The sequence below is a fragment of the Talpa europaea genome (genome assembly GCF_964194135.1).
Source record: "Talpa europaea genome assembly, chromosome: 2".
Lineage (NCBI taxonomy): Eukaryota > Metazoa > Chordata > Mammalia > Eulipotyphla > Talpidae > Talpa > Talpa europaea.
This window is the reverse complement of record NC_140068.1, coordinates 88,277,073-88,301,815: the sequence shown is the minus strand read 5'-3', so window position 1 is coordinate 88,301,815 and position 24,743 is coordinate 88,277,073. Positions and strand designations below refer to the sequence as shown.

At 48.0% G+C, this 24,743-nt stretch overlaps 2 protein-coding genes and 1 pseudogene across 3 annotated transcripts in view; 2 read left to right on the top strand and 1 right to left on the bottom strand.

The window, feature by feature from the left end:
• Positions 1-648: 648 nt before the first annotated feature.
• Positions 649-5,584, bottom strand: DNPH1 (2'-deoxynucleoside 5'-phosphate N-hydrolase 1; the record flags this gene model as incomplete). Its single annotated transcript, XM_084259000.1, has 4 exons — positions 649-797; positions 1,032-1,142; positions 1,314-1,382; positions 5,416-5,584. The coding sequence occupies 4 exons, from the start codon at positions 5,582-5,584 to the stop codon at positions 649-651; spliced, it is 498 nt and encodes a 165-aa protein (XP_084115126.1).
• A 7,644-nt stretch (positions 5,585-13,228) lies between these two features.
• Positions 13,229-13,603, top strand: LOC311187660 (adenosine 5'-monophosphoramidase HINT1-like; annotated as a pseudogene). Its single transcript has one exon. The product of its transcript is annotated as an adenosine 5'-monophosphoramidase HINT1-like (transcript).
• Positions 13,604-19,372: 5,769 nt separating this feature from the next.
• Positions 19,373-24,743, top strand: part of TTBK1 (tau tubulin kinase 1) — a gene marked incomplete at its 3' end in the record, with an annotated part of 37,032 nt that continues 31,661 nt past the window's right edge. Inside the window, exon 1 of the mRNA XM_084227919.1 lies at positions 19,373-19,495. Within this exon, the coding sequence (XP_084084045.1) occupies positions 19,388-19,495 (108 nt within the window). The 5' untranslated portion in view covers positions 19,373-19,387. The remainder of the gene's footprint in view (positions 19,496-24,743) is intronic.

The window sequence follows — 24,743 nt, the reverse complement described above, 5'->3', positions numbered from 1 at the left end:
GTGGTGGGGATGAAGGCCCACATGGCACGCACAGGGCAGGGCCCGCGCAGACCCAGCCCAGGTGCAGAGAAGACAGAAAGGACTGGCCGTCTCGCTGGTCCTGCGTGTTCCTGGTGGGGGCTGGAGGACCTCAGGAAGTAATTTCCTCTTGGGGGCCTACAGAGTTTCCAAGGGTCTGACAATATCTTAAAGTGAAGTGGGGGGAACAGGATATTAGTAAGGTCGCCCCACCCACCACACATACAGACATCAAGTCAGAATTGTAAACACACCTTTTAATTTTTTTAACTTTTTCTTTTTTTTTTGATTTATTATTTATTTATGCATAGAGGAACTGGGGTGTAGGCCAGAGGTGAGGTGGGGGGGTGGGCGCTGTGAGAGGATTCACCAGAGACAGAGTGGGGAACAGAACAGGCAGACTGACCGAAGTACACTGCTGAGGGGAGCAGCAGGCAAGACAGGAGAGGTCTGTGTGCCATGTGGGTCAGCTCCCTGCCTGGGGATTGAACTCAGGCCATCACGGTGATAGTGCTGAGACTTAACCCCTAGGCCACCAGGGAGCCCCACCTTTTAATTTGTATGGGACTGAGAGGTAGGAATGGTATAGAGCAGAATCTGGGATCAGAGGAATTTAACAAAGTGGGGTTGTCAAGTAGTTGGCCCAGGGAAGGCAGCCAACTGCTGCGGAGGATCAGCCTCAAAGTACCGATCCAGCACGGCCTCCACCTCACTCTCTTCGTAGTCCCACACCTGGAGCCGTGTGCCATCTGCCGCTCCCCGGATCATGGCTGAAAGCACTGCCAGGGCAGAGGAAGGTGAAGGGGTCTCCCTCCTACCCTCCCCACCCCACTCCATTTCCCTCCTGTCCCTTGGAGGTGGGCAATGTACTCAGAGTACCCCGGGAAGGAGCTCAGGGCTGGTCCTGGCTAGGATTTCCAGGTTGGCCTCCAGAATCCATCATTAGAGAATGAGGAGACAAAAGGATCTGTGAGTGAGTGGGGGGGTGACCATCCAGGGCTGGGATTGCTCACCTCGGCCAGACTGGGGGCGGAACAGGCACAAGATTTGCTTGTTGAGGGCCACGGCCCGTCCTAGCTCATAGCCTACACCCAAGGATGGCTGGGTTACTTCTGCCACGACCACTGTGAAGAAAGATGAGACTAAGGCTCAATATCTGGGACTTTTGGGGAAGAGGTGACAGTTTGGGTGTAGTGAGGAGGGCATTCTAGGGAGCCCCTATTGATATGGAGGCCAGAGTTGTCTAGGGCCTCCTGTCCAGACAGGAGTTCGCAGTAGGAGGGAGGGCCACTCACCATCCGCCTGCTGTAGCCAGGCCAGATCCCTCTCGTGGATGAGCCTGTCACCCCCAGCAGTCTCTTCCCCTGTGGTGAAGGGAAAGCTGGTCAATGCCAGTCCTCGGTACTCAGTAAGTCTCCCCTACCCTCGTCATCCCCTGCAGCCCTTCTGCTCAGGAAGAGGGAGATGCACTAGATGACCTCTGAGAGCCGCCCAGCTCAGCTCCACAAAAACAAAGGAGGAAACAGAATAGCCCAGGACAAATTCTGTCCTGTGCAAGGTGGGATGTATGATGAGGGCCAGATGAGTGAGAGAGATGAGATTAAGGGAAGAATGAACCTGCTGTGGGTCAGAATGGGTGAGAAGGAAGAAAAGCATCAGAGGTGGGGAGAATGGCAGACAGGAGGAAGACGGGAAGGACAGAGAACAACTACAGCTTAACCTAGTGGCTTGCAAGCTCTGGTGGGTACCAGACTCGCCTGAGACCTTGATAGCACTACAGAGACTCAGGTGCCAGTGTGCTTGCGGTGCTGCATGAACTCTGCAGGCAATTCTGGTTCTCACCCAAGTTCAAGAACCACTGCCCAAATGCAAAGTGATCAGTACAAGGTGGTGGAATGAAGGTAGGAGAGGCATGCTGGGGTCAGAGTAGGGATCTCAGGGTTCCAGCTTGATTTAAATGTGATCTTTTAGGTACCCTGAGGCTCATGGCCACCCCATCAGAGCAGAATCACTGGAGAGCTTGTTAAAAATCAACTCTAAGGCTTTACCTCAGGCTCTTGTATGAGAATCTGCATTTTAAACAAGCTTCCTTGATACTTGGGCACACTAAAGTTCAAGAACGAGCAGGCAGGGATAGCTATGAAAGCATGAACCTGGAGTTGTGTTGTCCCTCATTTGCACAGGCCCTTTGCCACACCCTACCAATTTTGTGAAGTCATCTTTGTAAAGAGGTCTTCCAAAATTGCATGAGGTGCCACAAATCCTGGGTCTGCTTCTGGGTAGGGCAAGGGGAACCACTTAAGTTTTTCTGAGCAGAAGTACAAGAGTTCTAGGCACAACCAGGAAGAGTCAGGGAGATTACAGACCAGCTGATCAGCTATGCATTAGGAACACTAGCAACAAAAAAGAAACAATACTGAGACTTACTGAAAAAGAAGCAATCCCATTTACAAAGAGTATCAAAAACAATTAAATACCTAAGAATAACTTTAACCATGGCAGTGAATGATCTCAACATTGAAAACTATAAGACATTAAAGAAATAAAAAAACTACACCTGAGAGGAGAAAGCATGCACTGTACAAAAAGGAAGAATGATGTATATATAAAATAAATCAAAGATACAAAAAAATGAAAATTATCCCAGGTTTGTGAACTGAAAAATTTAAAATGTCTATGCCATCCAAAGCAATCTATAGATTCAGTACAGCCCCTGTCAAGATAGCATTTTTTATGAAAGTAGGAAAAAAAATCCTAATATTTACATGGAACCACATAAGGCCCTCAATAGCAAAAGCAATCCTGAGAAAAAAGAACAAAGTGGGATGCATCACTTTCTTATTTTGAGCTATGTTATAAAGCTATAATATTCAAAACAGTATGGCACTAGTATAAAAGCAGGCACATAGGCCAATGGAACAAAATCAGGAGCCCAGAGATAAACGTGTATATACTGTCAACAGATATTTGACCAGTGAATTATGAATACAAATGGAGAAAAGAGGGTCTGTTCAGTAAGTGGTGCTGGAAAAATATTCACATGTAGAAGAATGAAACTAAACCCTATCTTACACCACTTACAAATATTAATTCAATATGGATTAAAGACTTAATTTTAAGAGCAGAAACCATTAGACTTCTACAAGAAAGCAGGAATGAAGCTCCTTGACATGTGCTGGCAATGATTTTTCAGATATGACAAAGGATAAGCAACAAAGCAAAAATAAGTGGGATTACAGCAAACTAAAAAGTTTCTGCACAGCAAAAAGGCATCCTATGCAAAGTAAAAATTCCAATTATATCAGATAAGTGATTTATATCCAAAATATATAAAGAGCTCCATAATAAAAAAAAAGTCAATTTAGAAATGGGCAAAGGATATGAATAGGAATTTTTCCAAAGAAGATACAGAAATGGCCCATAGGTACAAAAAAAGGTACTCAACATCACTAGTCATTAGAGAAATGCAAATCAAAACCACAATAACAGATCACCTCACACCTGGTAAGAAGGCTAGCATCAAAAAGACAACCCAGGGCCTCCCTAGTGGCACAAGGGGTTAAGCACCACACTATGAAGCAATCCGCAGCCTCTGTAGCACGAGTTCGATTCCTGGCAGGCCAGGGAGCAACCCACATGGTGCAGCAGACCTCTCCTGTCTCACCCGCTGCTCCCCTCAGCAGTGTATTTTGGTCCTTCTGCCTGTTCTGTTCCCCACTCTGTCTCTGGTGAATACTCTCACCCCCACATCTCTGGCCTGTATCCCCAGTTCTTGTATGAACAAATAAATAAATCTTAAAAAAAAAAAAAAAAAAAAACCTACAGTGCTCCCTGGTGGTGCAGGGGTTAAAGTCTCAGTGCTATAAAGCTATAGCCAGCCTCTGCAGCATGAGTTCAATACCTGGGGCACATATGGCACAGCAGACCTCTCCTGTTTCACCCATTTCTCCCCTCAGCAGTGTATTTCAGCAGATCAGTTACATAGGGCAGGGAGAGAGGCAGCCCAGACCCTACAAACCTGCTCCACCCTCGTTTGGGTGGGGCAGGAAATCTGGAACCTCCCCCTTTCCTGGGGACCACCCTGTTACAGATCCGCCTGTTCTGCTCCCAACTCTGTCTCAGGTGAATCCTCTCACCACCACCCAACACACACACACCCCTCTGGCCTACACCCCAGTTCTTGTATGCATAAATAAAAATAAATCTTAAAAGAAAAAGACAACCCATGGTGGCGAGCATGTGGAGAAAACGAAAGTCCTGTGCCTGTTGGTGGGATTATAAATTGATATCACTATGGAAAGCAGCATGGAGGGTCCCAAAATCTAGTAACAGAACTACCACATAGGCAGGAATTCCACTTCCAGTAATACATTGGAAGGAAACAAAAACATTGTGTTGGAGATATCTGCACCCTTATGTTCACTGCAGCATTATTTACAATAAAGACACGAAAGCAACCTAATGATGCATGGATAAAGAAAATGTGGTACACACACACACACACACACACACACACACACACACAGAGAGGAATATTGCTCAGCCATGAAGAAGGAAATCCTGCTATCTGCAACAAAACAGACACAACTTGAGGGCATTTATGCTACATGAAATAAATCAGACAGAAAGGCAATGACTGTATGATCTCACTGATATGTGGAATCTTGGGGGGGGAAACTCCTAGAAAAAAAGATCAATTGTTGCGGGGGATGGGGGGAATCAGGTGAAGGTGGTCAAAAGGTACAAACTTCCAGTCACAGGACAAATACGTGCTGGGGATGCACAGCGTGATGCCTCTAGCTAGCGCTTCTGTATAGTACATTTAAAAGTCAAGTCAGTCAATCCCGAGTTCTCATCGCAAGGAAAAGAAAGTCTTTTTTTTTTTTGTAACTGAGGCGATCGATGTTAACAAATTTACTGTGGCAGTCGTTTCACAACATGTGAGCGCCATGATGCTGCACCCCTTAAGCGCACGAGGCTGTGTCCAAGGGGGAGAGAAAAGAGAAGGACTCAGCAGCCGGGGGGAGCAGAACAGGTGGGCGCCAGCCTGAGACAGGGCGCGCGAGAGACTGAGGTCTACGCCGGCTGAGAGAACGGCCGAGACCTGGGGAGCAAAGGGGGAATGGGGGTACGCTCTGTGCTCGGCGGGAGAGACGGCGCCGGCGGGAGAGCTGGGAACTGGAGTCGCCCCGTCCACTCCCGCTCGGCTCGTCCCTGCAAAAGCCCCAGGAAGTTGCCCCAGAAAGTTCCCAAGAAGGTCAAGATGGTGACTGAGGCGGAGACCGGAGAGCGGCTCCCACAGCACGCGGGGTCCCCGCGGCCCGAGGGTCCGCACCAGGCGCGCGTTCCCGCCCCCCCCCCCCCCGCTGCGCCGCAGCCCGCGCCCCGGGGCCTCACCGCGCGCGCCCAGCTCCGCGGCCGCCACGTGCTCGGTGAGCACCGCCCCGAAGCGCCGCAGCCGCGACACGATCCGCCCGTACAGCGCCTGGTCCTCCCGCCCGCCGCGGATGCTCCCGCAGAAGTACAGGGCCGGGCGGCCCGGCTCCCCGCGCTCCCGCGCCGCCATCGCCCGCGCCGCGCCGCCCGCCGTCCCGCGCCAGGGGGCGCCAGCGCGCGGCCCTGTGGCCCGACCCGGGGCGGGGCTGGGGCTGGGGCTGGGGCTGGGGCTGGGGCGGGCCCTGGCCGCCCGCACCTGCTAATGGGGCCTAGTTGGGCGCGTGGAGAGAGGGCCCGGGTGCTGGTAACACCACGTGTGGGACCCCACCCACCCAGACTCCCCAACTTCAACCTATCCAGCCGGACTTCGTGTTGGTCTCCTTGTCACCCCCTCCACTCCCCTTTGCCCCCCAGTCTTGCCCATCTCAGCTAAACGCAACTTCATCCTCCCAGCTGCTCAGGCGCCACACCTTAGAGCCATTTTTTTTTTTTAAATGTTATTTTTTGGTTGCTGGTCTTTCATGGACTCCGGTTCCAGTTCTGACTTTTCACACTTATGACCTTGTTGGCCCCAATCAAATTAGTTAAACCTTTCTCATTTCCAATATTCTCATCTGCAAAATGGATGCATTATATCCATTTCAGAGAATTCTTTTCAGGATTGACTAGGGACAGTGTTTGGCACCGAGGCAAGCACTCTATAAATCATAGCTATTGCGATCTACACCATCATCAGCTACATCACCCACCATGTCCTTATCTTTCTCTGAAGAAGAAAGCAAACTTTAAAAAATTTGTGTGAAAATAAGCAAAAGAAGGGGGCATTCAAAAATATTGTCATGTCCTATTCTAGGTGTTAGAGACAAGCAGATGAAAGCAAATTTTCTTGTTTTCTTGGAGTTTGTGTTCTAATCAGGGAGATAAACAATATATGAGAAAGGTATGAAATGTGGCCATTGCAGAGGCCATAGAGAAAATAAACCAGGAAATTGGCAAGAGAGTGATTGGGAAAGGTGCTGATTATATGAAATGGACAGCGATCCTCTCAGAGCAAGGGACAGTGATGGGGCTTAGAGCCATTTTTGATGCTTTCTCTCAAGCCATGTTGCCGACTTATTACAACTGTGTCTGGCACATACGGGAGCATTTATCAAATATTTGTTGAAAGTGTGAGTGAATTAGGGCCTCCCCTGGTGGCGCAGGCGGTTGAGCGCCGTTAGATCCCGGCGGCCTGGTGAGGGTCCCACGTGGTGCAGCAGGCCTCTCCTGCTGTGCCCGCTGCTCCCCTCAGCAGTGTATTTCGTCAGTCTGCCTGTTCTGTTCCCCGCTGTGTCTCTGATGAATCCTCTCACCCTCCCATGCATCTAGCCTGTATCCCGGTTCTTGTATAAAAATAAATAAATCTTAAAAAAGAAAGAGTAAGTGAATTAAATGAGATGTTGCATTTGATAGCATTTTTGCCATGTTTGGCCCAATTGTAGGCTGATAGAGCAGGGTTTGCAGGGAGAAGGCAAGCACAATATTGCTCACCAGTAATAATGATTATTTCCCCTCTTTTTATTATAAGTGAGTCCAGAGACCCCAATCCCATTCCCAAAGGAAATGCCATCAGTGGTTTCTTCTAAATCCTTCCAGAATGATAACAGTAAAAGTACCGAAGTTGGGGGTCACAGAGCATACACTATCATATTTTTCAAAAATGCAAAGACATAAAGAGGAAACAATAATTTCGGAGTATTTCTGCCAACGGATGCAACCCCAGGTGCAGCAACACAAACATGAGGTAAATGTGTATACACAACTGTGCCCTGGTGTCCCCAGGCGTGCACACATGCACACGCACTCTTAGGAAGGCAGCCTCAGGTGCCCGATGGTGCTATAACCTCCCTTACCTTCCTTATCAAGGCTTACAACTTCCCTCCACTTCTTCCCACAGGTGAGGGATATGCACACACACATATATATCCTGTTTATGTAGATAAACACGATCCAGAGAGCATCCTGTTTCCGCCTCTGTGACTTAAAAAAAATAAGCCAGCCTCTGCCTTCTTAGGGTCCACACCTATAATTTGTGGGCACCCCCTTCCACTATGGGTTGACAGAGAAAAGGTAGGATATTTTGTCTGTTTCTCCTGATGAAAAACAAGGCCAGGAGAGTGAGCTATACCCACTGTGAGCTGAGTGAGGATGCAGAGCCAGGGGTGGCTGCAACTCAGACCTTCGGGCTCCATGCAGAGGCAGTGGGAGGCAGAACAAGGCTGGTGGGCAGAGAGAGGCAGCTGGATGGGGACAGACATCTGACCAGGTGAGAGGAGAATCGGGCCCTAATTCAGATAAAGCACCTGACAAAACACAATGTATTGTAGAAATGTGAGTCATTGTTCAATTCAACAAAATGGCCTTTATTACGGAAAGTCAAACCTATATACTAGTAGAAAATGCACAAAAGAACTTACTGTATGATTCTAGTTAAGTGAAATGTCCAGGGCCTCCGTGGTGGCACAAGGGGTTAAGCACAGCACTATGAAACTATCAGCAGCCTCTGCAGCACAAGTTTGATCCCAGCTGGCCAGGGAGCTACCCACATGGTGCAGCAGACCTCTCCTGTCTCGCCTGCAGCTTCTTTCAGCAGTGTATTTCAGTCAGTCTGCCTGTTCTGTTTCCCACTCTGTCTCTGATAAATCTTCTCACCCCTCGCACCTCTGGCCTGTACCCCAGTTCTTGTTTGCATAAAAAATTAAGTAAATCTTTAAAAAAAAAAAAAAGAAAGGAAATATCCAGAAATGCAGTGGTATTTCAGCCAGTGTCTGCTTAGAACTAGGGTGTGAGTGGGGACAAAGGTGGGGGTGGGAATTGACTGCAGCGGGACCATGCGACCTTTTTGGGGGTGCTGGAGATGTTAGAAAACTGGATTGTAGTGATGATTGCACAACTTAATAAAATTTACAAAATATTATTAAATCGTACAGCTATACCCAATCTCATCTCCTTACTGTTTTGATGCAAATTTAAGATCATTATTTCACTTGAAACATTTTAATATGGCTCTAATAAGATACTTTCTAAAAATGTAATCAAAAACAATATCATAGCTAAAAAATTTAACAAGATTTTCTTAATGTCATCAGTTTTGATACTCCCAATTGTCTTAGAAATATTATAAATATTTGTTTATGATTGACTTGTTTAAAATAGGAGCCACGTAAAGTCCACCTGTTGTGATTTGTTCACTTGTCTGTTAAATCCATTTTATTTTAATTTTTTTAAAGATTTATTTAAAAAAAAATTTTTTTAAAGATTTTCTTTTTTTTAAAGATTTATACACTGCTGAGGGGAGAAGCCAGCAAATCAGGAGAGGTCTGCTGTGCCATGTGGGTAGCTCCCTGGCCAGGGATCGAACTGGTGCTACAATGGCTGCAGATAGCTTCATAGTGCTGCATAGTGCTACATCTTAACCCCTTGCACCACCAGGTAGGCCCTGTTAAATCCATTTTTACCAACATGTTTCTCTTGTGTATCTTCTACTCTCCCCTCATTGTGGAATTTCCTGTATTCTGGAGTTTGATGGTTATAGCCCTGTGGTGTCATTTCAAGTGTCCCTCTGGCTTGTAAGTTGGGGTTGGTTGGCTGTAAGAGGCATGAACACATTCAATTTTGGGCCAGACTCTTCACAGGTAGTGGTTTGTACTCCCCATCATGTACACTGGTGTCTGGATGTCTTTAAAAAAATTTTTTTTTAATTTTTTAGCAACTATCGGTGCTTAATGCCTGGATGGAGTCTTTCATTCATTCATGGGACATACCAATAAAAATGTATTCTTTGTAAAATAAAACCCCCTTTAAAGCAGAAAACCACCTTAAAGCAAATGAATTACTATAAAACCAACAATCTTGTAAACATAGATTTTCAGTCAACTAGAAGTTTCCATGTATCCAGTCCCAATCACTGCCACTATTCCCTCTGGAAGTAATGACTGCCCATACTATTATAATATGGACCTCCTAAAAAGGATATGAATAAACTTCCTTGTGTTTCCTTATGATTTTATCACCTAAATGTGCATCTCTAGACATGCGGCTTAACCTCACTCATTTTGAAATGCCTTTTTTTTTTTTTAAAGATTTATTTATTTATATAAGCACTGGGTACAGTCAGAAGCACAGGAGGGTGAGAGAATTCACCAGAGTCAGAGTGGGGAACAGAACAGGCAGACAGAGGAAGAAATACACTGCTGAGGGGAGCAGCGGGTGCCGCAGGAGAGGTCTGTAGCGCCATATGGTACCTTGCTGGTGGCTGGGGATCGAACCAGTGCTCCAGAGGCTGCGGACAGCTTTGCAGCCCAGCGCTCAACCCCTGCACCACCAGGGGAGGCCCTGAAATGTCTTTTAATATACAATTTGGGGAATACATTTCTTTAAGCATTTGTTTTGTGTGAGACACTCAATAGCACTAAAGAAGGTCCAGAAAAGAGTAAAGAAGAGTCTGAGACTTTAGACTCCGGACTTTGGGAAGGGTCAATCTTAGCTCTAGAATAGAAGTCAGGTTATATCACACAGTAATGGGCAAAGGTTGAGCGATTCAAAGAGGACACAAGTCAGGCATGCAAAGGATCCCTTCTAGTTATCCTCACACCCCTGCCACTTCACTGCCCAAACCAACATCTGTTTCTGGCCAAGAAGGAGCAGCAAAGATCAGATTTACCATTGCGAGTTTGTTTTGTTTTATTATTTTGTTTGTGGTTTTCAGATGTGACTTTCCTTTCTCAGATATGTTGTAGAGAAACAGGGCTGGAAATCTCTGTCCTAACATATGCTATATCCACCTTACTTAGGCACAGTTTTAATCTGATTTCTTCCCCATCCCAGTTGCTAGGCTGTCTTCTTGCAGGTGGCATCCCTTTCTTGCAGGTGACATTTCTTGTAAGTGATGGAAATTTTGTGAAAGGAGGGAACACCCAGGCTCAGTTTTTTTTTTTTTTTAAAGATTTATTTATTTATTTATACAAGCACTGGGTACAGTCAGAAGCGTGGGAGGGTGAGAGAATTCACCAGAGCCAGAGCGGGGAACAGAACAGGCAGACAGACGGAATACACTGCTGAGGGGAGCAGCGGGCGGCAGGAGAGGTCTGCGCGCCATGTGGGACCCTCGCCCAGTGGCCGGGGATCGAACCAGCGCTACAGAGGCTGCCGGCAGCTTTGCAACCCAGTGCTCAACCACTGCGCCACGGGGGAGGCCCCCCAGGCTCAGTTTTCTTTCAGGCCTTTGTAGAGACCAAAACCAGAAATTCAACCTTAGTGCTCAATTTTAGATTGTCTTGAGAATAATTATTAATTTTAAAATACATTATAAAATATATCAAAGATGAGAAAAGTATGAAAAAGAGAAAAATCAAACCTCCCTATATCCACTATCCATATTTATTAAATCTGGATATTATTAAAATGTTGTTATATCTATTTCAAATCTATATATGCTAACTACTGTTGGCATTATATTATCCATTGTAAAATAAATGTATGTATGTAATATCTGCATATATGTATATGCATATAATAGATAATAATATAAAAATAGATATATAATATACAACATATCACTTCATTATATTATATATTACATATTGTAGTTTATATACAAATGTGCATTAGATCCAGCTTATTAGTTATATTTTTATTTTACAAATTTTCTATATCTTTACTATTATTTTCCCATTTAATTTATTGATTACTAAGGTAATTTTGTTAAAAATCTTCCTTTGACAGTGGATTTAAAATTTTTTCCTTGTAAGGGGCCTCCCTGGTGGTGCGAGGGGTTAAGATGCAGCACTGTGAGGCTATCCACAGCCACTGCAGCACAAGTTTGATCCCTGGCCAGAGAGCTAACCCACATACACACAAGAGCTGGGGTGCAAACTAGAGGTGCAGGGGGTGAGAGGATTCACCAGAGACAGAGCAGGGAACAGAACAGGCAGATTGACCAAAGCACGCTGCTGAGGGGAGAAGCAGGTGAGTCAGGTGAGGTCTGCTGTGCCATGTGGGTTGCTCCTTTGCCGGCCGGGGGATTGAACTAGTGCTGCAGAAGCTGCAGACAGCTTCATAGGTTGTGTCTTAGCTCATTGTGCCACCAGGGAGACCCCAATAAATAAATCCTTTAAAAAATTAAATAAATAAATTTTTTTCCTTGTAGTTTTAAGTATCTTTACTTTGTCTTCTGTGATTGTTTATAGGTGAGTACATGCTTAGGATTGTTATAAGCTCTCTGGCACACTTTTTATGTTTATCATGTGACCCCTCCCCCTCTTTTTCCATAATAAATTTTTTGGGACTCACACATTTATACGTCTTTAGTTTCAACCTTTCTTTAGTCTAAATATATCTCTAGTAAGTAGCTTATGTCTATGTTTTAAAAAAGCCTATGCTCTGTTAGTTCTATGAATTTTATCAATTTATATTTATTGTGGTTACTGACATATTTGGATATTTTCCTATCATCTTTTGTGCTCTATATTAACCATAAACTTTCTTCATTTCAATTTTTATTTTTTATGCTTTGTTTTATGGATTTAAAAAATTGAGGTACAATTACATATTAACATTGTAAACATTTTAGGTACACACAGTGATTTATGTATATATTACAAAATTACTACCATAATGTTTAGTTACTATCTATCAGTGAACATAGTTACAAAAACTTTTAAAGTTATAAGAACTTTTTTTTAAAGATTTATTTATTTATGTATACAAGAACTGGGGTGTAGGCCAGAGGTGCGGGGGGTGAGAGGATTCACCAGAGACAGAGGGGGGAACAGAACAGGCAGACTGACTGAAGTACACTGCTGAGTGGAGCAGCGGGCGAGACAGGAGACTGTGCCATGCAGGTCAGCTCCCTGGCTCGGGATCGGACTAGTGCTGCCATGGCTGCGGATGGCCTCCTAGTGCTACATCGCAACCCCTTCTGCCACCAGGGAGGCCCCAAAGTTATAAGAACTTTTAAAATCTACTCTTTTAGCAACTTTGAACTGTACAATATAATAAGTATAATATTAGTGTACTATATTATAAACTATAGTCACCATACTGTACGTTACATCCCCAGAACTTCCTTATCTTATATCTGGTGGTTTGCACCTTTTGACCTCTTTCTCCCGTTTTGCCACTCCCTACCCCTTGCCTCTGGCAACCACCAACCTGTTCTTTGCATCTATGAGTTTGTGTTTCTTTATTTTATTTTACATTCCACATATAGGCAATATGCAGCATTTGTCTTTCTCTTTCTGACTTATTTCACTTAGCATAATGCCCTCAAGGTCCATCCATGTTGTGACAAGTGGGAGGATCGCCTTTTTTGGTGGCAAAATAATATTCATATTCACACAACACATGTATCACATCTTCTTTATCCTTTCATCTATCAATTGATACTTAGGTTATTACCATGTCTTGGCTACTATAAATAATACTGCAACAAACATGGGAGTGAAGTTATCTTTTCAAGATTGTGCTTTCATTTCTTTCTGGCAAATACAGAAATAGAATTGCTGGATCATATGTTAATTCTGCTTTTAATTTTTTGATAGAAAAAATTAGTCTGACTAGAAGTTGCTCAGTTTCCACTTAACAAAACTTTAAAAAGTAAGGCTTGATTGTATCAAACTGTTTCTAAGTAAGTGAATTACATCCCAGAACAAAGCTCAAGAATATTTACTAAATACAGAAATAGCTCCTTCCTCCCCAGCTTCTCCCCTGGTGGCTGCGCTGAAGGGAGGAAGAGATGGCAGATGAAATCTCCAAGGCGCAGGCCAATTGGCCTGGAGGAGACATGATCTTTGGGAAGATCATCTGCAAGGAAATCCCAGCCAAAATAATTTATGAGAATGACCATAAATTTCCACGATATTTCCCCTCAAGCACCAATACATTTTCTGATGCTACCCAAGAAACACATACCCCAGCTTTCTGTAGCAGAAGAAGATAATGAAGGTCTTCTTGGATATTTAATGACCATTGGCAAGAAATGTGCTGCTGGTCTGGGCCTGAAGAAGGGTTATCATTTGGTGGTGAATGAAGGTTCAGATGGGGACAGCCTGTCTGCCATATTCATCTCCATGTTCTTGAAGGTCAGCAGATGAACTGGCCTCCTGATTAAGCATGTTTTAGGGAGGGTTTTCTCTTCTCTAGGCTATGATTAAGTTCAAAATTCCAAGTGTATTGTTGAACAATACACTTACTTTTATCTATATATGAATTGAGGAGATAATGTTAAGTGCCCATACATAATAAAAGATAATGTTGCATGGTTTACAAAAAAGTGAAAAATAAAATAAAACACAAAAATAGGGCCTCCCTGGTGGCCTAAAGTTTATGTCTCAGCGTTATCACTGCTACGGCCTAACTTCGATCCCTGCCCAGGGAGATAACCCACATGGCAAAGCAGGCCTCTCCTGTCTTGCCTGCTGCTCCCCTCAGAAGTGTGTTTCAGTCAGTCCACCTGTTCTGCTCCTCATTCTGTCTCTGGTGAATCCTCTCACCCCCCACCACCTGCACCGTTGGCCTATACCCCAGTTCATCTATGCAAAATTAATTAATTAATTAAAAGAGGCCAGAGGAATAAGATACATGACATACAGATAAACAAAGATAAGGGTAATTGCAGATTTCTCATCAGAAAAAATGCAAGCCAGAAGACATAGAACATTTTTAAAGTACTCAGATCAGACTGTGTTTTATCTGTGCTAAACATTTTTCAGTGTTTTCGTGTCACACTCACCTGGATGCTGAGTGCAAGACAGAGAACATCATGCAGTGAGCTTATTGGGAAGTCCTCTAAGGATTAACATCTGTAGAGGAGTGAAGAAAGCAGGATTGGGCAGGGCAAAGGGAGCTTTGATGCAATCTCGAAAGAAGTCTCAGCTGACACTATCAGGGGTTTTGAATGCGGCAGTTCTGTCCCAGCACATTTATTGCTGTCCCAAGTTGGGGTGAGGGTGTCAAGCCTTTATGCTTACAAGTTGGTCATCATTTGGATATGGGATGCCCCAGGAAGGGATCATGGTCTTGGGTGAGGAAGCGCCTTAGGCCAAGGACAATTCACAGATAGGAAGTCAGCTGAGAGCAGTCAGCCTTCAGCACCCCCTTGCAAGCATCAGGGGGAATGAAGATCTAGAGTTTGTACAGGGGTTTGGGTGCCTCACCTCACTATCCATTACACTTCCAAAACCAAAATGCAGACAAACCAATCTTCTTAGTATGCTGTGCAAGGTCCTTGGTGGTCTTGCAGATGCCCATCCCAGCTCACCTCATGCTGCTTTCTCAGCCTGGAAGCCTCTCCCACTCTCTGCCTTGGCCCCATTTGTCTGTTGGAACTCCTATGGATCCTTCAAATTACAGTTGGATGCATCTCTATTGAGAAGCCTCCTCTGACTACTCTTGCAGACTCAGTGATCCTTCCTCCCAGGATAGTGATCACAAGCATGGACTCTGCAGCCAGGGCTTGAATCCCAGCTCTGCCATTTGCAGGCTGTGTCACAAAGGCAAACTACTCAGCCTCTCTGTATCTTAGTTTCCTCATCTATAAAATGGTTCTGATGACAGTACCATTTTCCAGAGTTGTTATGAAGATTAAATGAGTTACTACATGAAATTAAAATAGTGTCTGACAGGAGTAAATATTTGCTGCTACCATTATTGCTGCTGTGATTGAAGATGCTCAGTCTTGAAAGCATGAAAGATGGGAGGAAGGGCCTGAGTGGGACAAGGCATCTTCAAAGAACGTTGAGTAATCCTGTCAGGAAGATAATGGCTTTTATGGGCCCATGTTGTAAAGAACTTTTATTTTATTTTTTAAAGTGATTTTTTAAAAAAAGATTTATTTATTTATTTATACAAGCACTGGGTACAGTCAGAAGTGCGGGAGGGTGAGAGAATTCACCAGAGACAGAGCTGAGAGCAGAACAGGCAAATTGAGAAATGCACTGCTGAGGGGCCCAGTGGGCAGCAGGAGAGGTCTGCGCCATGTGGGACCCTCGCCCGCAGCCGGGGATCGAACCGGCGCTGCAGAGGCTGCGGGCAGCTTTGCCACCCAGCGCTCAACCGCTGCGCCACCGGGGAGGCCCTAAAGAACTTTTAATGTCATAGTAAGAAGGGAAAGCAACCCATATGGTGCAGCAGACTGCTCCTCCCCTCAGCAGTATATTTCAATAGATCTGCCTGTTCTGCTCCCCACTCTGTCTCTGGTGAATTCTCTCACTCCCCCCGCACCTCTGGTCTACACCCCAGTTCTTGTATGCATAAATAAATAAATATTTTTTTTAAAGTATGCATCTTATTTGGTAGGCAGTAAGCAGGATGGAGTTTGTCAACAGGTGGGAAAAATGCCCAAAGAAAGAGACTGACAGGTTGGGCCAGGAGGTAAGACATGTATACTTGGTGAGATGAGTTACAGGTGAGGATGGCGCAATGAACAATGGGGGGGGGTGAGGGCACACGGGAGGATGGTACCCTGAGGGGAAATGAATTTAGAGGAAAGGTAATAGGAACATCTGGGGGACAGAGTGGGGGAATCAAGTGAGGCGGATGGGGACACGCAGGGAATGATAGGGACATGCAGGCAGTGGGGACGATATCGGGTGGAGACAGGTACGGCGTTTGGGGACAGTTAAGAAGTGATGTGGCCCTGCTCAGCGGGAAGGGGCCTCAATTGAGTAGCGAGAGACCAGCAGGGAGCACCTAGGAGCTGGAGCAGGACCGTCTGAGAGAGTCCTTGGAGCGGAGAGAGGAGCGGAGTGGAATGTGATGTCAGAGAAAGGGCGGTGATGTAAGAGCCGGGCGGTGGGGCGGTGATGTCAGGGCTGGTGCTGATGCTGGCGGCGCAGTGCATTGTGGGCAGCTCCCCGCTCTGCCGCTGCTGCCGCCGCCGTCGCCCGAGGAGGATCGGGGCCGGGCCGGGCCGGGCCGGGATGGTCCGGGTCGGGAGGCCGCCGCCGCTGCCGGAGGGAGCGGGCCGCCCCGCGCCGCACTGAGCCGCCCCCGCCCCGCCCCGGCCCCGGGGGATGCGCCGCCCCGAGCCGCTGCCTCCGCCGCCCCAGCCGCAGCCGCAGCGGGCACAGAGCAGGTGAGGCGGGGCGGGGCCGGCCGGCGGGCCGGGCGGGGGTCGGGGTGGGGGCTCCTTCTGGGGGCTCGGCGCCTGGGCCTCCGGCCCCGCTCACCTCCCGGCGCAGCCTTCCCAGCTCCCCCTCCCTGCTGCCATCGCCGCCGGCGCTGGGACGCTGGCCTACACTGCCTGGGCCGCATCCCGAGGCCTGGAGCCGCTCCCTGCGCCCAGCACAGATGCCCACCCTCTCCAGCCTGTCCTCCAGGGCGTTCGCTCCTCACTTCTCATCTCTGCCCACCGTCCCTTTGGATTCGCTCTCTTGTCACCCCTGACAAGTCCTTCCCCGCTGTCTCCATAACCTCACCCCTGTCCTCAGTTCCTCTACTCCTGTGACTGTCTTCCCTACCTGCTTCCTCATCCCCTTAACTGTGCCCAGAAACCCTTCTTGTGCTTCTTCACCGCCTCTTCATTTCCTCTCACCTGTCTCTCTATCTTACCCAACCCCCTCCTCGGCCCCCTCCTCTGATCTGGTCACCCCTTGTCCCTTCCATTCCCTTCTGCTGCTTTCCACCTGTTCCCATTACTCCTCACTGGTTTCCTTCACCCCTCTTTACCTGGGCTCCTAGATTCTTTCACACACCTGGCTCACACCTTGCATAATACACATCAGAATCTACAGTCACATACCAGGAGTTCCCAACCAATTAGATCTCGATCTCTCTCTCTCTCTCTCTTTCTCTCTCACACACACACATGCATACACAGGCCCCACATTCTCATAATGCACACTCTGAAAGATAGTCATTAAAAACCTCCTTCACAAGCCCTCTCTCACTACACACCCATGCCCAAAAGGTCCTGAAGGGGCAGTAACGGGACAGCCAAGTTAAGTTCCTCGTGGTCCAGTGCTAGCTGAGCCCTGTATAGTCCTTTGAGGCAGAGAGTGGGAGGACGGTGGATGGGGAGAGGCAAGGAACCCTCATTTATCTTCCCACCTATACTATCCCTTTGCCCATCTCACCTGTTCCTTCTAGGCTTGCCCATGTATGACATGGGAGCAAGACACAAATTTTCCTCATCAACCCAGAGATTCCACCGTCACAGGACTGGATGGTTTGTGGATGTTACCCAGTTCAGCTCCTTAAGATTCCCTGTCTACTAGCTCAATTGCTTCTTTAGTCTTGTCCTCACCTGTCTCCTCCACCTTTATTCAGAACCCCCATTCTTAACTCTCACTTCAATCTGCCCTTGTCCTCCCTGCCCTCCAAATCCCTAATGCCTCCTTATGCCATTCTGGTAGAAAGAGGGCAGAGACCTATCTGCTGTCCCCACAATTCTGATCATCTGCAGCTGTGTAGATTGGCAGAAAAAGTCATTTGGAGAAGGAAAAAGAGTGACATCTCCCCCTCCCAGAAAGATCCCTGCTCCATATGTCCCTTGATGCACACCACGACCTGTCAAAACTGTTTTCACTCTTTCCTCGCCCCACCCTGGCTAGATAGACATAGGAACCTGGGGAATTGTCCTATCCCAAGGAAGCAGGTTTATGGTGGCCTCCCCTATCCTTAGACACCCTATGGACTCTTCAGGTCACTGTGAGGGCACAGCAGTGTGCCTACAATAAGTGTAGGGGAGAGAGAAGAAAAGATCCTGGTTCGAATCTTGTACTAGGTTGATCTCAGAAAGTCACCTCTGCTGGCTCTCTGCCTATGTACATGCCTGCAGACACAAACCAACAGACACGTAAACACACAAAGATATACACACACACAATCTCACACACACACAAAAAGACATGCTAAGACACATGCACCTATGTACACAGATACAAAGACAGACTCACACGTTCCCTCACAGGTGGGACACATGCTGATACCCAGCTGCCCTAACGCCAGAGCCGTATTCCTTCTTCGTTCTTGAGCAGACACAGAAAGGTGTGGTCAGAGGCTCTCTCACCCATGCTCATCCAGACCTGCTGCTCCCTGTCACTCCTGCCTTCTTGTAGGCTGCTCCCTGCTGTCCCCGACTCTCCACCATTTCAGCCTGTCTCCTTCAGAGTGGCCACAGGGCTGTCATCTCTATAAAATTCATGTCTTGAGTGCATTGCCTTAATTCCACCCCATCCATCAGGTCCTCACTTCCCAACCCATGGCTATGGCGGTGCGTGTGGCTCTTGGAGCTGTAGTGGTTCAAGGGGCTGTAGTGTGTTTCCTCCTTTCACTGTTGATTAGCAGTTCCCTGACACTGGTGTGACTCTCCCATGGGTCACCCCTCACTTAGCAGGTCTCCACTTTCAAATAAGCCTCAGGTACACAGCTCCAGGAGCATTTTGTGGCATAGTGAAGGAGTGGGGGCCATAGACGTGGTCCTTCATACTGGCCCTTCTTGGCCCAGATCTCCCCTACACAAGCATGGGTCCCCCCCCCATCCCCACCTTAGTTAGCTAGCCCCCCCCATTAGTTAGCATATGTTTCTTTAGGAACTGCTTTCCCCACAGGCAGTTCACGCATCATTTTCTTCTTTTCCCATCAACGTGTGTGTCCCACTGCAGGTTTTCACATCTCTAGTTTGTAGTTTTGTATCTCCCCTTCCGTGGATCGTATTTTTGTCTTCTGTGACTTCCACCCAGTGTTTACACAATGCTTCCCCCAGTTGCCCCTGGTGCATCTGCCCAGTGGGTCCCGAGAAGGATGCCTGCCTGGAGAATGGAGCTCCCATCCTCCATATCTGCAAGGTGGTCTAGGGTCCATAGCCAGAACCACTCACCGCCCTTCCCCACTCCCCCAGGTAGATGGCCCCCCCAGGGCAGGCCCTGCGGACACCCCTCCCTCCGGCCGGCGGATGCAGTGCCTAGCGGCAGCTCTTAAGGACGAAACCAACATGAGTGGGGGAGGGGAGCAGGCCGACATCCTGCCGGCCAACTACGTGGTCAAGGATCGCTGGAAGGTGGTGAGTGAGACTCTCCGTGCGGCAGAGGGAAAGGTGGGGGTGGACGGGGCAGGAGAAGGGGCCGGCAACTTGGTAGAACAGGTGCCCTCCGCGCCCCCACCCTGAGAGGGAGGTGCCCCTGAGCTCATTTGCATACTGCTGGCTGGTCTTTTTTTTTTTTTTTTTTTTTGCCTACACTTGTGGACAGTCGCTTTCCCCAGTGCCCTCTCTGCAACCCTGCCCTCTCTCACCTCTTTCCCCCCACTAGGTCACGTTGGTCGGGCCCAGCCTGGAACAACTCCTGGTTGGATGTGGGAACCGGAGCTGCAGAGCTCGGTGGGGGAGGAGGGAGAGGGTGGGGGGAGGAGGGAGAGGGTGGGGGGAGGGGGCTCTTTCTCCGCCGGCCCTTGGAGAAGGGCAGTGAGTGCGCTTGTGTCCCTGCGCTTCCGAGAAGGACGGAAAAGCTTGGGCTCGGGGAAAATGCCCTGCAGGATACTCCCACCGCATCCGCACTCCATCTTCCCCATTCACCCGCCTCCCTCACTGGTTCCTGCGGCAGGTGCAACACGCAGAGACTCCATCTCCCGGCGTGCCTTGCCCCTCCAGCCCAGGACTGCAGGCTGCTCGGCCTGCTGGGAGTTGTAGTGCAAGCCTCCTCGGGGGCTTGGGCCCGGATGGGAGGGGGACACGTGGGTGGGTTGGGAGAAAGGCAGTGTCTGGGGAGTGAGAGCTACTGTAAATCAATCTCTGTTCCACCTTCCTTTCTTGCCGTTGCTTAAGAGCGCTCTGCAGTCCTCATTATTATGGGGGCAGGATGATATGGGGAAGATTGTGGGGTGATAAGTGTGCGAGCTTACGGATCTGTACCGGGGTGGGGAGCTAGGAGGAAGGGAGGGAGGAAGAACATGGTGGGGGAGGGGGCCTGGGGTAATGCTCAGCTCTCCAGGTGTGAGGGGGTGAGAGGAGAGTGGGACCTGGGTGCAGGCAGGTCTCCATGGCAACAACCACCAGCCGGCAGGTCCCTTGGTGGCCTAGGGGAAGGGCTAATGTGCTGTAGTCATTCATCTGGCTGGGGCTGGAGCGGGGGTAGCTGGAGGGGGCAGAGAGCTGAGGGAAGGTGATGTCTATGTTCCAGAGGGGGACTTCCCAAGAGAGCGAGAGTACAGGAAGAGAAATTGGAGGAAGAGAACCTCGGACAATAATCAAAGGAATGAGGGTCTGGCAAAGTGACAAGTGTTTCTCCAGGAAACCCCTCTCCCCGCCGCCCCCCTTCCTGGGGCAAGAATTTAGTGTCTGACAGATTGCAGGCAGAAGGACATTGGAACCAAAGAGGAAAAAATGATGTTCACATACATCACATTTTCTTTTTACCAGAAAGTCCATTTCCCCTGCTGATTTTAAAAGAAATTAAGTTTGAGTCTGAGCTCGAATTTTCTTGTGTTTTTGAGGGAAGTGAGTGGGGAGAGAAGTGGTCAATGGAGAGTTGTGGGAAGCGGACAAGCATGCAATCTTTGCCAGGCTTGCTGCCCTCTAAGGTCAGGGCCTCTGGAGAACCAGAGAGGATGGGGTCCCAGATGCCTCCCCTCAGCTAGCTCCTTTGAGGGATAGGACAGAGACAGGAGGCAGAAGAAGCTGCCCAGAGATAGACTGTGGCCAAGAACAGGACAGCCAGTGGCACTAGGTGGAGTATTTAAAGATAATAATATTCTTCTTGAAGGATGCTTCTCAGGTGGAATAAGAAAACAATAAGAAAGAAAAAAAATCTAGCGTTTGTTTGAGACTCGTCCTCTTGCCAGGTGCTATGCAAAATGCCTTCCATGCATTACATCAGCAACCCTTGGAGCAGGTACTCTTATTGTGTGGAGATTGAGGCACAGAGTTAGCTAACTTGCCAAGTTCTCTTGACTGGCAGGTGGAAACAAGCTGTCTGTGTCTGACAGCTGCGTCAACAGTCACCCAACAATGCTGCTTCCCAAGAAGTAGCCCCACTAAGAATTGGAAGCATAGATCTGTAGGAATCTCTGTGACCCATACAGTCCACTCATTTTACAGGGGAAGAAAATTTGAAGCTTAGAATAATTAAGAAACGGGCCTCCTCTGAAGGCACAGGCGCTTGAGTGCTGCGCTGTGAAACTGTCCGCAGCCTCTGCAGCACTGGTTCCATCCCAGCCGGCCTGCGAGGATCCCACATGATGCGCAGACCTCTCCTGCCTTGCCCGCTGCTCCCCACAGCAGTGTATTTCGTCAGTCTGCTTGTTCTGTTCCCTGCTCTGTCCTTGGTGAATTCTCTCACCCTCCCACGCATCTGGCCTGTACCCTGGTTCTCGTACAAATAAATAAATAAATCTTAAAAAAAAAAAAAAGAATGATTAAGAAACCCATCTAGTTCACCCAAGAACTGGGCCAAGAAACCAGAATTCCGTTTTCCTAGCTGAGTGTTAGTCTTATTGTGTCATATTACTCTCCCAGTTTAGGGAAGGCTTGGAGAGGTGTCGGGGAAGGATCTTGAAACATTTTTAAGATGGAAGGAGTAGGGTATGTGGAAGGGCTGAGGGGATATTTACGTTACTGGCCTGTGGCCAGGGCTGTGCTATGGCTTTTGTGGACCCCAGACTCTTGCCTTTATGGGTCCCTTCCTCCATCACAGAGTACTAAAAAGTATATTGTATGACTTATGCAACATGTAAATATCACATTGATAATAAATTTGAATTTTATATTAAAATTTTATTTTTGACTTAAAATTTCATTTTTTCCTTCTGAGTTAAAAAAATAAAACATTTTTGTGACCCCCTAAAAGTATATTATTATAGGCTTAGTCACTGTGTGCCCCATAGATAAGGTGGCCAGGGAGGAGGGATGTTGGGTAAGTGGGTAGGTGCAGAGTGGGGGAATACCCCAACCCCCACCCAGGTTCTGTAATGGTGGGTCGGGGTAAGGAGGGGATAACAGAAGAAGTGGCTCTGTTTGGAACTGAAGGGGATAGAGAAATAACCTTGGACACCCTGGGAAATTGGGGAGTAGGGTCATAAATGTCTCAGCTTTCCAGAGCCCTCCTTACCATCTCTAGCAAGAATTTTGGAGCCTGGCAGATCTGGGCTTGAATCTCAGTACTCATACTTTTAATCCCGATGTGGGCAATAGTTTCTGTGCCATCTCAATTGAGAGTGTGGGTTCTGCATCAGACAGCCTGGCTTTATATATATATATATATTTTTTTAAAGATTTATTTATTTGTTTGTTTGTTTGTTTGTTTATTTATTTATTTATTATACAAGCATTGGGTATAGTCAGAAGCACGGGAGGGTGAGAGAATTCACCAGAGCCAGAGCGGGGAACAGAACAGGCAGAGTGACAAAGTACACTGCTGAAGGGAGCAGCGGGCAGCAGGAGAGGTCTGCGCAGCATGTGGGACCCTCACTGGCGGCTGGGGATCGAACCAGTGCTGCAGAGGCAGCTTTGCAGCCCAGCGCTCAACCACTGCACCACCAGGGGAGGCCCGCTTTATATATTTTTTTAAGATTTATTTATTTATGCATACAAGAACTGGGGTATAGGCCAGAGGTGTGGAGGGTGAGAGGATTCACCAGAGACAGAGTGGGGAACAGATAAGGCAGAGTGACTGAAATACACTGCTGAGGGGAACAGCAGGTGAGTCAGAAGAGATCTGCTGAACCATGTGGGTAGCTCCCTGGCTTGCCATGGATTGAACTTGTGCTGCAGAGGCTGCGCATAGTTTCATAGTACTGTGCTTAACCACTTGCACCACCAGGGAATCCCTGGACATCTTTTTCTTTTCTTTTTTTTTTTTAAAGATATATTGTATTTATGCATACAAGAACTGGGACACAGACCAGAGGTGTTGGGGGGTGAGAGGATTCACCAGAGACAGAGTGGGGAGCAGAACAGGTAGACTGACTGAAATACACTGCTGAGGGGAGCAGCGGGCAAGTCAGGAGATGTCTGCTGCGCCATGTGGGTTGCTCCCTGGCTGGGGATTGAACGTGTGCTGCAGTGGCTGTGGACAGCTTCATAGGTTGTGTCTTAACCCCTTGTGCCACCAGGGAGGCCCCTGGACATCTTTCTTAAGCCAAAGAAGTCCCACGTGAAAACTCTGCACCTTCTCTCTGCCCCACCCCCATCCTTGCCACAGCACCCTCTCTGTTAAAGACCCTTGGGCCTCTGACTTGAAGTGATTTATAACCACCCCCCCCCCAACTTGCCCATTTGATTCTTTCTCTGTCACAGTTGTCTCTGCTGCCTTTTCTCATTGTGCCAGAAGAGGAGGGCCTCAGGGTCACATCTTCATTGCACCCCTGCAGGGAGTAGAGGATTCTTCTCAGATTGCTATTCCCACCCTGCTCCCCCATCCCCCTGCCCTCAGGCAGAGGTGCACCTTAGTTTTGGGCATCTCACCAGGGATCTAGAGAGCGATTTGAGCTTTAGCAGGGTATGTGGACAGTGAACCCCCTCTGCTTTGTTCCATCCCCACCAAAACTTCTTCAAAGGACAGCTTTCAGGATGCTGTCAACCCCAGGAAGGGCCTGCTTCTCTGAGGGATCCACCCTGAAGGTGGGAGTTTCTGGAGGGAAGTTGCTCAGTGTAGGTAGGAGGTAGGGAGATTGTGATATTTATTGTCCTTCCAGAAAAGAAGCTCCAAAGCACCCCATTATCTCTTCAGAATCCTACAAAGACTTGTCTCCATGCCTTTGTGGCTCACAGATCTCGTCCCTTTCCCCATTGCCTACTCTGACTTCTGGCTCTGTGTGTGTGTGTGTGTGTGTGTGTGTGAGTGTGTGTGTGTGTGTCTGTGTGTCTGTGTCTGTGTCTCCACCCATGGGCTGAACTGACTCCTGCACTAGAATAAAAGGTGGGGAATGGGTGGGTGGTCAAGGAAGGGAGCCGTGGGTCCTGCCCCTCAAGGGCAGCCCGTCAATGGAAGATGCGACCCCGCAATGGTGAGAAATGGAGCTGCTTAGCCTAATTTTTTTTTAAGACTTATTTATTTATTTGTTTGTTTGTTTGTTTATACAAGCACTGGGTACAGTCAGAAGCGCGGGAGGGTGAGAGAATTCACCAGAGCCAGAGCAGAGCCAGAGCGGGGAGCAGAGCAGGCAGAAGGACCAAAGTACACTGCTGAGGGGAGCAGCGGGCGGCAGGAGAGGTCTGCGCGCCATGTGGGACCCCCCTCCGGTGGCTGGGGAGCAGCCCGGGATCGAACCAGTGCTGCAGAGGCTGCGGGCAGCTTCGCAACCCAGTGTTCAACCGC